General features: G+C 39.9%; 1 protein-coding gene across 1 annotated transcript in view; it reads left to right on the top strand.

Annotated features, from left to right (window-relative positions):
- LOC134802478 (cytoplasmic aconitate hydratase-like) overlaps positions 1–11,747 on the top strand; it is a 76,066-nt gene extending 64,319 nt beyond the window's left edge. Inside the window, exons 21-22 of the mRNA XM_063775157.1 lie at positions 8,151–8,336; positions 9,904–11,747. Of these exons, the coding sequence (XP_063631227.1) occupies positions 8,151–8,336; positions 9,904–10,014 (297 nt within the window). The 3' untranslated portion in view covers positions 10,015–11,747. The remainder of the gene's footprint in view (positions 1–8,150; positions 8,337–9,903) is intronic.
- The last annotated feature ends 6,161 nt before the right edge of the window (positions 11,748–17,908 follow it).

Genomic DNA, 17,908 nt, shown 5'->3' with positions numbered 1-17,908 from the left:
ACACCCTGTTGGCTAAACCCAAAATTGGGCTAATTAACTGTGGTAAAAGTGAAAACTACTTACTATTTACAATAACATTTCTAAAATCATAAAAGGTAAAAAATAACCTAAGATTCCAGGCCTATTTCGACTCATTTTTTATTTTAAAGATGATAAAATCTTTGCAACCTAATATATAAATAAAATTGTGGTCTGGAGACGCTAAGCCTCATAACTTGGGCGGCATAGATAATACTAAGAAATTTAGTCGCTGAATTTCGACTATAAGCCCAGGCAGAATATTGATAATTAGAATAAGGAGTGGTCAATCCTCCAAGGTCCAGATAATCTGTGGACTCTAATTAAATCAGGCTCGGTAAGCTCACGACACGACAGAGCTTACGATTCCATTCTAAAATAAGCTATGTTTACAATATATATTACTCATAGTGTGAAACAAACAGCCTGCTCAAGGTGTACAAAAGGTCCGTTTAACGGCCCTATGAATATCTAAAAACCTTTGAAGTCTAGGCCTGCTAAGGCAGACTAGAAATAAATACATATGATCCCAATGTAAGAGCAGCTCACAGTTGCATAAATTATATTTGCCTCGAGAGCACTAGTCTTTCAGTTAACATATTTACGAGTACCTACCTATGTACACGATATGACCAAGGTTACCTACCTATTTAATTATTATATCCCTGACTGCCATGGTATGGGAAATTATTATGTGCTGGCGGTGCTGCACAAGCATGTTTGAAATAAAATATACAAAACTGGCCTAACGGGCGTTTATGAATTATGTATTTTACACCCTTATGTCTGTATTGTGACCCTGGAAGTTTTAAACCACCTGTATCGTAAGTGCTCCCATGCACGGATTAAGTTTATTATAAACTACCCATGCCCTAACCTCAAGGGCAAGTGCTTCTATGCACGGACCAGATACTGTTACCACTTAATTCACTTATCATGACTTGTCATAGTTTGATACTACACGTTTAACAAATTTAAGAACGTGGAATGTACCCACTACAAAAGGTTTTTAAAAACAGTGACTGAATGGTTTGCACGAAAGGTTCTAGCACAACTTCTGGGCGGTCACGCCTAGGGCATGACCCTCTAGTTCTCAATTTATACAAAATTATAGCATTGTGATACTGTTCGCTTGCACAATAAAATAGAGAAACAGGAGCACGCCTTGCGAAAAGGCGAAGCTATTTTGAAACGCCAAACTTTCAAAAATGAATTGAAATATATAAATGTCTTTGGTGTGGAACATGTACACCCAAATAAATGCAGTCATTTATTATATGTTGGCAAAACTCTGCCAAAGTGTTAGTCTGTCTGAACAGCGTTACCTGAAGGCATCAATGCACATGAATCTCTTGAAACATGGTGGATTAATTAATTTACACCCCGCCTGTGTCTTGCTCTTACCAAATCCACAAGTTATATGTCCCTTTAAAGATAGGCACACCTGAAAAAATGTTCACTATAATCTCATGCAGTCAAGTGTCGGAAAACTAGGTCCACACACTTAGCGCTACTGTGAATATATATCTAAAAAGTCTGTAGACTGCCTTCCAGGAGGCGGGATGCTAATAGACTAGCCTATATAGTAGGCCAGAGATATAGTATTCAAAAGCACACTGATCCAAATCCAGTAATATTATATGTATTTCAAAACATAAAATAATTGACAATTCGGCGTATATTTGATATCAAAAAGTTACAATTATCCTTAGTTCATAAGGAGTATAAGTATACATAAATATCAAATAGATTCGACAAAGTGTTGACTCTAGCATTGGCTGAAATAGGTCCCTCTTAAAGGGCCTCTGCGCTGTTGGCTTTGGGCCCAGGGGCGTATTTACCCTAGGGCCAAGGGGGCCATGGCCCGGGGCGGCAGGCCGCGGGGGGGCGGCTTTCGCCGCCCCCTCGCGGCTTTTTCTGGGCGCCTTTTATAATCAAACTTAGCTATATTTTTTATTATATTTTAATTGACATTTAAATTAATAAACAAACGAACGCTTCAAGCCCCACCAATTGCTTAAAATATCTACCAACAAGTACCTAAATTAAGCAACATTTTCGTTCAAGAAGTATTAGTACGGCGCAGTGCCGGATTTACCACTAGGCTGGGTAGGCTGAAGCCTAGGGCGTCAGATTTTAGGGGGCGGCAAATTTGGATCTAAAAAATATTTTATTTGCTGTTCAGATAGGGTCGACCAGAATTTTGTCGCTCCCCTATTTATTTGTAAAATTTAAATAACATTATTTTAATTATTTGTCGATTTTGATAGTGCTCTCGATATCAGATACAAATACAATACTTTTCATGACTTTCCAGCGCCACAGAATGAGGGATAATGGTACGGTCTGTGTAATACGCATCCCTACTACTGTCGTCTGCATAACAATGATTATCATTGATATGCAGCAATGACAGCACAGAACCTAGTGCAACGCCAGCGGTAATATCCACACTATCGGAGCAGCTTCCGTCTACTATACGGCTCATGTGCGTCTACCGGAAAAAAGCTAGCGATCCATTTGTATAACATAGTCCCTCGAGCAGACTCGATGCCAGACCCGACCGCTAGTAGCTATATCCAGTCTGACTGTCAATGCCTCACCTTGATTCGCAATGGCCAAAACCCAGCGGTACCCACCGGTCACCGATCAGACCAGGCAAATATAACGAGGTAGCATCGTCATTGAGTGACAAAAACGGCCCATATAAATCTGTACCTAGAATAGTGACATTAGTAACGTCACCTTTCTGCACTCAAAAGAATAAAAAATTATCTACGTTCCACTATCAGCGAAGAGCGCCTGAATAGCTTTGTGGCGTCTCCTCTAGCTGTCACTGCCAAACGTCGTTCCACAATAACCTAACAGATGGCGTTAGGGAGCTTAGAACGCACAAAAACTGCTAAGAAGATACTACGTCTAGAACGCAATTAGTATGTGAGACCTACATCGCGCTTACGGAGTTATAATGTCAGTTTCTATATATATAACTTCCGACCAACTCTCAATGGACTTCGGTCCCCAGGCATAACACCCGCCTGGAGAGAGTACTCTCTATTGCCCCTCTCTACTTTCTACATTGGTGACCTTCCGACATTGGACAGCCATGAAGACCTCAAGATCCTGACGACGCCGCCTCGCAGCAAGCCATTTCCCTCTCTGAGTGTACCACCTAGCATGCCTCTGTACAGTCTGTACATATGTGATATACCTGTAAATATCTTGTAAATATTCATGCCTGGTACCTCAATCTCTCTCTCTCTCCGCTCGCCTCTCTGGCTCTGAGCTACTGCGCTCGTCACACTGGCTCTGAGCCGCTCCGCTCGCCTGTGACTCTGAGCATCTTCGCTCGCCACACTGGCTCGAGCACATCTGGTTTCGCTGCACACTTCATACGTCGTCGCTGACCCCTCCGCTCAAAGGGGGGCTGATGTGGCGTCTCCTCTAGCTGTCACTGCCAAACGTCGTTCCACAATAACCTAACAGATGGCGTTAGGGAGCTTAGAACGCACAAAAACTGCTAAGAAGATACTACGTCTAGAACGCAATTAGTATGTGAGACCTACATCGCGCTTACGGAGTTATAATGTCAGTTTCTATATATATAACTTCCGACCAACTCTCAATGGACTTCGGTCCCCAGGCATAACACCCGCCTGGAGAGAGTACTCTCTATTGCCTTCTATACCTTTCTACAGCTTAGCTCTTCTTAATACTTATAGAAGCTGAGCTGACAAACGTTTTAAATTACGGCAGCGTCATTAATGATTTTGTCAACCAATTTGTACATAGGAAAACAATGTAAATGCCTATGATGGTAAATGTTTCGTTTTTTTTTATTTCACACCCCAAAGGCACTTGTTGCAGGTTTTTTTTTTCTTAAATAAAATACTTTATCGTCACTGATGAAGGGGGGCGGCAAATCAAAATGGCCCGGGGCGCCAAATTTGTAAATACACCTCTGTTTGGGCCCACGGGTGCCCGGCAAAAGGTCGGGGACCCCATGGTCCGCACAGTTATTGCAAATAATGTATGATCACTAAATAAACACACAAATTTGCATTTTGGTTAAAAACACATATGCGATGAGCTAAGGTTTCGAATTAAGTACCTTATTCTTAATAATTTACACACTGGAAAGAGGAAACTGAATATTCAGAATTAATCAATGCTATGAATGGTTTACATAAATTAAACCACTTTAGCGTTCAGAACCAATCAAGCTTATGCTTACTAGTAGGCACCAGATAAGGTAAACTACTCTTACTGCATATATAGAAATTAATGAGTACAATTAAGGTCACTTGATGATAGCTAAACATGAATATAAGCAGAATGAGCCTGCACCTTTACAAATATAATTGATAAGGTTCTGTGGCATATATTAACCATTTGAACGCCAAGAGCACCAAAAAGCGTCATAACTAGGCGTGCCCACATGAGTGTTATGTTATGGCTTAAGCTCTCAAAGTAACCTTCACAATTTTAAGTAAGGTTTGTTTAGGTACATTAGCTCGCGTTCGCGTTAGTAAAGCGTACAAAGGATTAAATGCATTTTATAGCTATAACCAAGTATATAGCTCACACTGACTCACAGTCATTAAAGGAATTCAGTAATTCCCTATAACATTTTAGTAAGTAGGTACCCAATATTAAATTTTTGGGTAGTGATAGTGAATTATAACGAATATTTAAAATATTCGTCTACATAATCCCGAGGGATTCTGGAAATAAGAAAGGTCTTGTCCTTGTTATATTCCTGCAACTGCTTACTTTACTAGATAATTATTATCAAATTTGTTAATAATTAGGAGTTATAAAATAATAAAAAATACTCGAGTACTTTATGATTTTATTATTTTCATACTTGAATTACATCACTCCTTATCACAGATGTTGTATGCTCCTTGAAGAGTAGACTGACTTATCTCATCTTCTTTTACCTAGTTTTCACATACATATAATTAAGTATAGCACCATTGTGGTGACTCAATTTTTCTCTTTGAACATTTATAAACACACACAAGACATTAAGTACGTAACGTATAAAGTTAGTAACATAATATAATGGTATATCAAATTGTATGCTTTACATAATACCTCTCTCCTCACAGGTGTTAAAATAAAGGGTGTACTACATAATTAATTAAACACTCGTAATATAATAATATTACATATACATAATAAGTACATGTATAATCACATTGGCTTGGCGTCTTCCCACCACCAGGCGATAACAAACACGTCTCAATATTATTCTTAGGTTTCGAATATCGGTACAGTTGTTTAATGACAGCGTTTTACACAAAAATAAAACGCTAATTAAATAACTTACCATATTCGAAACCTAAAGTTTTAATCCTGCCTGGTGTAAATATGTATAATTTTGAGACAATGACTTGGAAATTTGTTTTGGCGGTAACTGTCAAACACCTGTCAAAACCAACTGCTCTGTGGTGGGAATGTGAGAGAGAGAGAGGGACGAATATGCTAGAAAAGGACAATACGACCGACAACACAATGTTGCCATTCTCAATATTATTCTTAGGTTTCGAATATGGTAAGTTATTTAATTAGCGTTTTATTTTTGTGTAAAACGCTGTCATTTTACTGAGCAATAAAATTTGTTGTAGGTAGTTCCGTAAAATATATATCTACCCGTTATTATTAGAATAAAGCAGTTGTCATCTGAGCTCGGTGTTTGATTTACAACATGGTGGCAGCGGTGAAGAAATAAATAGTTTTTGTACAGTTATTAGTGGTTATTAGTGAAAATATTAGAAGTTATTGTGTTTGGACTAAAGTGTGATTAAAATGGAACACGCGAGACCGCCTCCCGAGCTCAATACCGACGGGAGCCCCGTCAGCCGGGCTGACGCGTGGCAATGTTGGAAGATACAATTCAATTTATTTCTTAAGGCATCCGGAGTAGTTAAAGAAGACTCCGCGACTCAGGCCAGTTTACTTATCAACTTAATTGGACCCGAGGGGTTCAATGCATATCAAACATTCAAGTTTGACAAAGAGAGTGATCGTGATGACATGAAAATTCTTCTAGAAAAGTTCGATGGATATTTTGGTTTGAAACCGAACGTAACTTTAGCAAGATACAAGTTTTTTACTCGCAGCCAAGAAGATGGAGAAACCATAAGCCAATACGTAACGGCACTTAGGTTATTAACAAAAAACTGTGCATTTTCCTCATTAGAACAAGATTTGATTCGCGACCGTATCATCTGCGGCATAAGGAGCACTATTGTGAGAGACCGACTGCTTCGTACGGATGATTTAACACTCGATAAGGCGATAAAAATTTGCCTAGCGGATGAGGTATCGAGTGACGGTTCCCGGAGTCTAGACGCGCTCAAAATAAGCGCGGGTCCCTCGCAAGTGAACGCCGTGCAGCTTCGTGGCGGCAGGGCCGGCCGCGGGGCCCGTGGCGGCGGGCGCTGGAGGCCGAGTCGCGGCGCCTGGGGCGCCCGGCCCGGGGGCAGCGGCGCGGCGCCGCCGGCCCACCAGCGCGGCGGCGACCCGGCGCGCGCTCCGTGTCCGGGGTGCGGCCAGGCCTGTGACCCCGGCAAGTGTCCGGCTAATGGAGTGCAGTGTTTCATGTGTCAGGGCTATGGGCATTTTGCGCGAATGTGTGTGAGTAAATCTATAAATAAAAAGGTGTATGACATTGCGGTTTGTGACGATGACTCGGGTAATTAAGTGCGAGCCGGTTGGGCCACCACCACTGACCACGCAGCCGCCGGGACACGGTTCGAGTCCGCCCGATGTAAAGTGTGCGCCTACTGTCGAGCGGCCTCCGAACCCGTCTACGAGCGTTACTACCCAGACTGCTCAGCCAAACGAGCCCACACTCACTCGTAACAGAGCTCGCAAAATGGGCATTGATATCAATACTTTGTTTTAGGTACTTATATCAACTTGTATTCATTTAAATAACTTAGATAAGTATATGTATAGTCTATAGGTGTTATAGTCGGTCAAACCAAATTTGACAGTCAAATATTATATATATAGTGTAAGACAAAACCTACGCTACTTTTATCCATAGTTTTATTATTATCTCTTCTCTTTTGTAATTTTTTTTATTTTTTCTCCTTCAACAAAGAGGAGGAAAGTAATTGTGTAATTCTTACTTTACTTTAGTTATTCTTAGTTTACTTTAGTTATGTATACCTACCTTAGTTAGTATGCATGCTTATTATTTTTAAGGGAAAGATGTTGTAGGTAGTTCCGTAAAATATATATCTACCCGTTATTATTAGAATAAAGCAGTTGTCATCTGAGCTCGGTGTTTGATTTACTACAGTGTAGATGACAAAACTTGTTATATTATTTTATTTTTGCTACAATTTATTAGAAATCCGTATTTTCTGTCATTAAATTTAGTAATACACATAAAATAGGAGTCGATTATCGTTCAAAAATGCTCCGAAATGTTTGATTGGCAGAAAATCAAGCGTCTGAAACTCTGATCACATGTTGAAAATTAAAAAAAAAATATTTAAAAGTTAGTTGGCGGGAATTGGTTATGTATTATGTTCTTTCGCTTTACGCCAATTTCGTGGTGTAAATTGCCGTGAAAATGTGTTTTATTTTCCTCGCAATCGAAGTGAAAAGCAGAGTGTACAACAAGGGCATAAATGTCCATTTTTACCCTCGTCTACTATTTTGGTCTTCGCTTCGCTCAGACCAAAAAATTGCCTCGGGTAAAAATGGGTCACTTTATGCCCTTGTTGTACAATCTACTATAGCGGCGCTGTGCACTTTTTGTGATGGGGAAAAAATATTAAACTCGCGACAGGTCACGTGACCGTAAGATTCGTAAGACGTAAGACGGACACGTGACCTGGTCGAAAAACTGTTACATTGTCATTGAGTTTTCACTTCGTGGCTTTTTGACGAAAAATAAAATACGGATAAGTTTTTCAAACCATAAGCTTGTTTATTTCTTTAAATGTTTTAACTTAATTTCACAATAAAAAGTGCACAATAGACAAATTTAACTACTTTAAACCACACGGCATATTCTACCTGTCAACCCTCGGGCCTAACATAAATTAACAATAATAGGTGCGAGAGAAATCATTGCAATATGTAAGAAATTTTTGTTTTGTGCGCAGGGCATCAAAGCGGTGATCGGCGAGTCGTTCGAGCGCATCCACCGCTCCAACCTGGTGGGCATGGGCATCATGCCGCTGCAGTTCCTGCCCGGGGACTCCGCCGACAGCCTCGGCCTCACGGGGGCGGAGCGCTACAGCCTGAAGGTGCCGAAAGACCTCTCACCGGGACAGCACATTACTGTGCAGGTAATCATTGAATTTATTTCACAATATCTCTCTTCTCAGCTCCCACAAAGAGAAGACCAGACATAGAAGTTTTTGTGGCAAAATAAAGTGGTTGACAAAATGAAATATCGACATGTTTGTTATCTATGTTACCTTAACTTTATCATAGATATTTATAACACTGTATAATAACATAGCTACCGCGAAGTACACAACACGTTCGATATCTTCTTTGATATTTTGTTAGATTTCTATTCTATTGGCACTGTATACTACGTTTTCGTTTTTATTTTTAAGTACACTAAAATAGTAACAAAGACATATGTAACTTCGTATAAGACGAATAAAGTCTAAGGAAAAAACGTGCCTCGGAATTCAAGTAAAAGTCATTCTCGAATAGATGCCGCACACACCTTTAGCCTATCCTCGGCTAGATGGCGTGACGACACCGTTTCATATTTAACAATTTTAACACATAGATATCAGTGAATGAACATGGATCAAAATGATATAAAAGTAATAAAATCATTTATCCATATATATACATTTTTTGATAACTTTATACGTTTTCATTTTGAGTTTTAGTCGCGTGTCAATAGATGGCAGTAAATTTACAGTGACTACAAAATTTACAATGACAGGACCCCTCTATACTATCTATTCTTTTTGATAGTAATAAAGAAATTAGGTATGTACCTTTTTGTATTTTTTTTTTTTAAATAAATTCTTTCATTAAATAAATCTTTTTGTAATTGATTTGCGTTCTTAAAATTTGTGGGTAATTTACAGCAAGTAGATGTTATTTCTTTTACTTAAGTATTAATCTGTTACAGACTTATCGATGTTTTATTTTCTCAAACACTCGTTTATGCCACAAAAACTTCTATGTCTGGTGAAGACACATTAAAGATACTAATTTGTATGAAAAATAGGAAGTCTAAAGACTTCATAATTTCTTTAAATTGTTAAACAACAGTTTTATCGGTTGTTTTGAATATTTGCTCGTGTTACAAGGTTTAGTATACATGACGTACAGATGTAATTATTATACATCGTGTTTTCACGGAAACGTACGAACGTATCTTGCTATTTCAGTCAGTCTCAGTTCAAAAACTACTGAGGTTGACTAAAGTAGCATGACAAATACGAACGTTTCCGAGAAAAAATTATGGAAAACAATTATTCAGTACATCTAGCTGTAAGCTGCTTGTAGCGATTCAGGGCCAAATAGAATATTGTCAGGATTTAACCACACTGCACTAACATTGTTACAAAACTTACCACGTCTTGTGATATCTTTTTTTTTAAATACTACGTCGTTGGCAAACAAGTATAAGGCCCGCCTGATGGTAAGCAGTCTCCATCTCGTTGAGCTCTGGCAACCTTACTCACCGGCAGGACACAAGCACTATGAGTAGGTTCTAGTGTTATTTGGTTGTGGTTTTCTGTATGGTACTTCCCCAGTTAGGCTCTGCTCTAGATCTGGAATGACATTCGCTGTGATGTGCCCACCCACACAAAGCGAGGTGACGTTCACGGTAGCACACATACACACACACACAGCCAGTAATACTCCGTTCCCTTGCAGGTGGACAACGGCAAGTCGTTCCAAGTGATCGCGCGCTTCGACACGGAGGTGGACCTCACATACTTCCGCAACGGAGGCATCCTCAACTACATGATTAGGAAGATGCTGTAGGCACATTGCATATGTCGCAGTAGCATGGTTTTGTTGCCTAAATAGCTACATATTACATATGTCGCAGTAGTATGTTTTTTTATAGGAGGGGGTTGATGATTCCGAACTGCTTTAACCATAGATTCCGGTATACGTATTCGGTGGTTAAAATGAAGACCTTATTTGGTTAAAAATAAAAGGAAATCGTGTTGATACCTTGTTGTTGTCGTGTTATTTACAAATTCCAAGATTAAGACTAAGATCTGGAGAGAAGATTGAATGTAAACGATTTATTTGTGTAAAACCTATAAATTTTCATTTAAGGTGCTTTAGGAAAACATCGAGCGGGGTAATTTTGAAAATCGCTAAAATATACTAAACTAGAACTGGCGTGGCTCACTCCGCGATTTCGTGGCTTTACTACAGGTAGCTAAAAGTACATTCGTTCCACACCAATTTTGGTGGCTAGCCATAAGCCGCGCGTGGCGCTGTCGCCACCTAGCGGCCATATGTGTCCTGATCGTAACAGACGCGTTTTGTTAGAGAGTGAGTCTTCTGTACCTAGTACTATTATTTATTCTGTGACTAGAAGCACTATATACTGTAGCAACATACACAAGATGCCTTGATAAGCTTTGCGGTAACATTAGTGTTACCTATAGGTTGTATACCACCTGTCCAATTTCTTTATCCAATGTCAGTGCGTCTCACTCTCTCATTAAAGCAAAATGTGAGACGCAATACACATTGGACAAATAAATTGGATAGGAGGAATACCACCCTAACTATGGAATGCCTCTAGTTTAGTAGGTGGGGGGAGGCAGAAAAAATGGTACCATTTACTTTTTTTTTAAACCATTCACTTTTGGCTTATTCAAACTCAGAATCACGAGTACTATTGAATAAGACGACAAAAAAGTGTCCCCAGTTTTTCATACTTTTGAGTGTTAGTTTTGTAACGGTCCATATAAAATGTATGTGAAAATGCGTTACAAAACTCATTTTTTTATGACTTTTTTTATTCGATAGTCATCGTGATTCTGAGTAGTAATAACCCAAAAGTGGATGGATTTTCGAAAACAAGTAAATGGTATACTTTTAAGTGAAAATGCCGAGATATCAGCGATTTTCAAACTTTCGCATTTGATTGTGTTTATAACAAGAATCCATTCAATTGCGAATTTCTCAATATACTTCCAAAAGCCACATTTTTGCTTGTTTGTAATCCATCATTAACAATTATAACACAAGATTCTGCTGTTTTATATGATTTTCAAACATTGAAATATTTTTCTTCATTCGTATCTAATTGTATAGAGGCAAATTTCATCACTTTCAAGACTTATTTAGTTTTTTTTTTTACTTTGATTTTTATTTGTTGCTATACAAAACGTTATTGTTATTTTATTTACTGCCACTAAGTATATTTTTATCGTCACTGTGTAAACGGTGTAGTGTTTATATTTTCATGCAATTGTTTTATACTCCGGCACACTCATTTTGTCAATAGGAAAATATGGCAAATTTAAAAATTATAGGCGCGAGGCGTCTCACAGAAAATTTGAATTTCGCGCCTTTTTCTATTGAGAAACTGGGTGTGCCAGAGTATAATTAGTATGTAGCAATAAAATGGTTTGTGTAAATCTTAAAATCATGGGCTTAAGGCTGGTTTTTATATTTTTTACTTTAATAATAGTTACTACTGGTAAGTCAAATATTTTGTATTTTAATGGAATAAACAGTTATTTTATTAATTTGTGTTTCCATAATAGCCCCGGATATTTAGTTTCATTGTAAAAGCAATACCATAAAAAAGGCAATACCTAAGAAACGTCTTGCAAACAAGTTGTCAGATCTAAAGTATAGGCGGCGGGTCAAAAATTATTTTCGTTGTCTTGTTTTTTACCCCCAACAAATGTAAAACATAATAATGTTAAAACATAATAACACCGGCTTCGCACGAGTAGAACCTTGTGAAAATGTGCACAGCGCCGCTAAAGAAGTTTTCAATTCAATAAATAAAACCCCTAGCATATAATAGTGCTAACAAAATCCACCTTATGACAAAGATGCCTTTACATTATTTTGGAAAAGAGCTGATTCTCTTCAAACTGCTGGACCGATTTCCATGAAACAGCTAAGAACCACCGCAAGGAAACTCGCTTTCACGTAAAAAAAAAACCGCGTCTAAATCGGGCCATCCGTTGGAGACCTACGATGCGACAGACATACATTGGCGTCAAACATATATTATAACACTCCTCTCTTTGCGTCGGGGGTTAAAAATAGTGTAACCCCCTTAATCATAAAACTTTACGGGCCTGATTTATATAGTTGGGTAAGCAAATCTTGTCAGTAGAAAAAGGCGCGAAATACAAATTTTCTATGGGACGATAACCTTTCGCGCCTACATTTTTTAAATTTGCCGCCTTTTTATACTGACAAGATTTGCTTGACCAACTATACTTCGTTTTTTTAGCATTAAAAAGAACTTGAAAGAAGGTAAGCGATTTTGACATGTCTTTTAATTGAAAAACGCTTTTTTAAAATCAATAACTATTACTTATGAAAGCAGAAGAATATAAATGATTGTATTAGATTCATAATTGTTACATATTTGCCGTAACTTATTTATAAAATGTGTTTTTCAATTAAAAGACACGTGTGTTGATGTTCCTCCGCGGACAAAATTGGGACAAACCGGAGCTACAACTGGAGAAATGGTCCTTCTTGGAAAGAACAGCAGGAGAACCGAACTTTTATTGGTTTTTGGTGCCGTCTGAAGTTTAAGAAGCCTGGGGAGAAGAGAATAAGAAAACTCTCTTCTACAAAGATGGCACGGTTACGGCTGCCATCCGTAGATCAACGGGTGAAAAAAGGCAAAAGGTTAAGCGTAAAAAAAACGCTCAAAGAAACATTACGTAACCCATAGGTAGGTAAATAGTTTATTGTGCCCTACGTTAATAATTATTCAAACAGATATACTATAATTTATAACTAATACCTAGACTGTTTATTTGTAAGTTATTCACTATACTTTTTTTAGATTTGTGTTTTTTATGTTATTTCTACACAGAATGACGAGCTATCGATCCTAATCCCAAAATTGTGTCCCAAATTTCCCATACATTTTACATTATTTCCATTCCGTTACGGCCTGTAAAACATGAAAACTTAATGGAAAAATAATCTTGGGACACTTTTTTTCTCCTGTCAGGATCGAAAGAGCTCGTGATCATGAGTAGAAATGACATAAAAAACCGGGCAAGTGCGAGTCGGACTCGCGCACGAAGGGTTCCGTACCATAATGCAAAAAAAAAAACGAAAAAAAAAAGCAAAAAAAAAAACGGTCACCCATCCAAGTACTGACCACTCCCGACGTTGCTTAACTTTGGTCAAAAATCACGTTTGTTGTATGGGAGCCCCATTTAAATCTTTATTTTATTCTGTTTTTAGTATTTGTTGTTATAGCGGCAACAGAAATACATCATCTGTGAAAATTTCAACTGTCTAGCTATCACGGTTCGTGAGATACAGCCTGGTGACAGACGGACGGACGGACGGACGGACAGCGAAGTCTTAGTAATAGGGTCCCGTTTTACCCTTTGGGTACGGAACCCTAAAAACGAAAAAAAAAGCAAAAAAAAACGGTTACCCATCCAAGTACTGACCACTCCCGACGTTGCTTAACTTTGGTCAAAAATCACGTTTGTTGTATGGGAGCCCCATTTAAATCTTTATTTTATTCTGTTTTTAGTATTTGTTGTTATAGCGGCAACAGAAATACATCATCTGTGAAAATTTCAACTGTCTAGCTATCACGGTTCGTGAGATACAGCCTGGTGACAGACGGACGGACGGACGGACGGACGGACGGACGGACGGACAGCGAAGTCTTAGTAATAGGGTCCCGTTTTACCCTTTGGGTACGGAACCCTAAAAATAGCCTAATCCTGAAAGAGTATGTACAATTTTAAATAAAATGTCCCACTTAAGTATAATTTATGTAATAACTTCTGCAAAAATGATTGTATTCTTGTGTTTCTATGTGCATGTATATGTACCTATATGGTACACATACATATACCTACCATACTCGCCGTATGGTAGGTATATGTAATAGGTATGTATATATGTATGTATACCATATATATTATGTTTTCCAAGCAAAGCTTGTTCCCCCATTTATTATCTGTAATTACTTGTGAAATATACTGGGTGATTTCGGGGTCGTGATCCAGAACCACTTTTTCTGACTCTGTAAATGATCCACATTATCATATGGTAGTATTTGATTAAAAGATAATTACTTGAATTATTCTTTTTTATTTTTATTTTATTTTATTTATTTTATTATTAAATACAGCAACTATCCTTACAGGTAACCCTAATACAATAGTGCCTTAAATTAAATAATTCTTATTACTACTTAACTAAATACTTTAAATTAAAAATTCTATATATTACAATTTCATATACAACAAATACACAATAAAGTCAATTTAAATTTCAATATTTCATTACAATTTCAATCCATTACATTCCATAACACAATACATATAAACAGGTTTTTGACAATTCCCACATTGGGCAATAAAAAAGATCTGTCTTATCGGCAACCAGATTCAAAATGTGTATAGAACGGCTGAGAGGTGCTTTACGTTGCAGATTCGTCCTGCCGGTTGGCTCTGCCAGCAGTGGCGGTTGCCGCCGCCGCTCGGTGTACCTGTCCGGCACGCACAGCTTAAACATTTGTAAAATGTCTGGGTTGCAGATACTACCACGAAGAACCCGAAGCAAGTAGCACGCGAGCGCCAGATCCCTGCGAGTTTCTAGTTTGTCGTAACCGACCATGCCAATCACAAAAAGTGTGGGATACATCAGCGGATAGAAAGGATACACACCATACCGTTTCCAGTATAAGTACCTGGTAAACTTATTTTGTATCCTTTCCATCATGATGTTGTATTTGGCCTCATGCGGAGCCCATATTGCAGCGTTAAATTCTAATTGGCTTCTTACTAGAGCATTGTACAGCGCAGCGATGGCTTTTATGTCTGTGAAGCCTACTGCTCTGCGGAGTACAAAGCCCAGAATCCTGAACGCCTTTTTACACGCACCGACAATATGGTCCCTGAAGCACAAGCTGCTCTGCATGCGCACTCCCAAATCTTTCACGGCCTCCACTCTTTTCAACTGAGCTCCGGCTATCTCATAGCTGTGGTTGAGAGGTGTTTTGGACCGAGTAAATGTTATGGAAACGCATTTATCTACGTTAAAATGCAGTTTGTTTCTCTGGCTCCACTCCACCACTCTGTCTATGTCCCGCTGGAGACGCTCACAGTCTGCCTCATTTTCGATTGCCAAGAGCAACTTAATGTCATCTGCAAACAACAGGCATTTAGCGTCCCTGACCACCTCTGGTAGATCATTAATCATAATAATTAATTCCAACGGCCCCAAGTTACTACCCTGACTTACCCCGGTTCTGGTGAAATACGGCTGAGACTTGCAATCCGCGTACTCCACGTATTGTTGCCTGTCTCTCATGTAGTCAGCAAAGAACCGTAGCAACTTGGGAGTGCAGCCCACCGCCGCCATCTTTGACAACAAGAGATCATTATCGACCATGTCGAATGCTTTCTTGAAGTCAAAGTACGCGGCGTCAACCTGAACCCCAGCGTCAACCTGTGGAATCACGTATGACATGGCGCTCAGAAGATTGCTCGAGGTGCTCCGTGCCTTCCGAAACCCGTGCTGTGCCTCCGATAGCTGCGCTGATACCTGATCTCGGATGCTACGCTGCACTGCCGACTCAAACACCTTAGCTGGCGTCGAAAGTATCGCTACGGGTCTAAAGCCACTTATCTCCGACCCTGCACCCCCTTTAGGTATAGGGATCACCCTCGTGACCTCTTATTTTTCAAGTAAAATTAATGTTATACTAAGTAATTATGGTCACCCTGACTTTTGACATACGCTGCATGGAAAGCGACAAGACGTCACATTGAGTAGGATCACCAAATTGTACGCAAAAATGTTTTTTCCTACTTGTCATCTGGAAAATAATCATCATTATTGGTGATAAACAATAATTAACAACATCATTAGGCTCATCTTTGGATTCTGTATGATGTCTGGCTCTCTTGCTCCACGACCCCAAAATCACCCTGTATATTTAATTACTTAATTGTGATTTTCTCAAGTGAAAAGACGTCGTATGATTTACTTAATCTACTAGTGATTTACTTAATCTATTATGTAGGTAGGTACCTACAGTCAAGTGTAAAAATATGTCATGTCATGTATGGACTGTATGGTGCACTTGTCATACTCAAAAATATGTCCCATAACTCTTATGTCAGCGAATTAAGAACTATGGGACATATTCTTGAGTAAGTTATATGCACCCATATTTTTACACTTGACTGTACTTGTTTCGCACAGTCGACGTCAAAGATATTTTTACACTTTTGGACTTAACCCCTTTGTAATAAGGCAATAAATTAAATGTAAATACATAATATCTTTGACGTCGACTGTACTTATAATGGCATTTCGCGCAATTGCATTAAAATGTACCAATTATTTTTCTTTGTTTCAAAGTACTTGTAAAAAGTACTTTTATTTTTACCAATAATGATCTGTAATTCTGTATTACTATTAAAAGCTTATTATGTGTTCCGTACTCTACGTCAGAGGTCTCCATTGAGAGAGTAACGTCTCCGGTGTCCGATAGATGCCGCTAGCGTCTATGTAGTCGCTCCGCCCCACGCCGTGACGTAGTTCCGCTTCCCCTTCCTGCGAACTGTTACTCGCTTTCCGCGACTCGCCGCCATGACACATTGTTTCGTCGACCGTCTTGTCCGATGGTCCGCAAATTTTTTTTGCGTACATTTTTGCAGCATGGTGCTTTAAAATTTCCGAACTAAAGCTTGTTCCATTAAATAGTGAGATATAGCAGAGATCGCTATTATTAGTCTTTTGGCGATCCCGCGATCGAAAGTGCTTTTCGATTCTACCCACTTTTTATTTTTATTTTTATTTTTCTTGCTAAATTATTTTTTACATACCATGCTGCTAAAATCGTTACCGTTAACAAGCCTGGGAGTACCTCGTGTCGTTAGTTGCGCATCGTAAATGCCTACTTTGACAGGCACGGTTCTCAGGCGGGTCGCGCATTTTCGAGATCGAAGTAGGAAGTGCGTCAGTAGTTTTTTATCAACAAGTGGTAACGTAAGTCGCTCCGCGTTCGGAGAGGGAACGTGCGGTCATCGTGCCTGCGGCGGCGGGCGCGGCGCCCGGGCGGCGCGGAGGCGGACAGCCTGCGCGCGCTGCTGCTGGGTGCCGCGCTTCTATAGGACTGATAAGGAGGTTTGGATTGTCTCGAACCATCCGGTGAGCCAGTTTAATGATATTCTAGTTTTATTTGGCGTTCAGAAGCGACGCGACAGGGAGCCCCCGCCCGTGGCACCCCCGCCCCCGCCGTGTCGCGCGCCGCGCCGGCGCCGTCGACTTTCTTCTGCTGTCGTCCGAGATGACTCCGAACGCCGCGACGCTGCGGAGTGGTGTCGCGGTGCGGGCGCTCCCAGTCCGCGGGACTCCGAGACGTCACACGCCCACTCCTGTTGCTGCGGTCGCGGCGCGAGTGGATCACGGACCTCTCGATCCCGTCCTGGCGTCAAGGTGAAAGCGGACCGCTCCTGCGACTCCCGACTGCTCGATGTGGAAGGAAGGTAAGTTACGTGGAAGCAGTGGAAACATTATGAGTACAGCGGCGGTGCCGTTCGCCCGTCGGCTGCCGTCCGTCATGACGTCGCTGGTGACCTACGCGCCGGTGGAGGCCACCACGATGGAGCCGCCGAGGGCAAAGTGTCGCCGTGATGATGCGTGCAACTACGAGCCAGCCTACAGC

This window comes from Cydia splendana, chromosome 24 (genome assembly GCF_910591565.1).
Source record: "Cydia splendana chromosome 24, ilCydSple1.2, whole genome shotgun sequence".
Classification (NCBI taxonomy): Eukaryota; Metazoa; Arthropoda; class Insecta; order Lepidoptera; family Tortricidae; genus Cydia; species Cydia splendana.
Note: the sequence above shows the minus strand (reverse complement) of the source record. Positions and strands in the feature narration are given on the sequence as shown.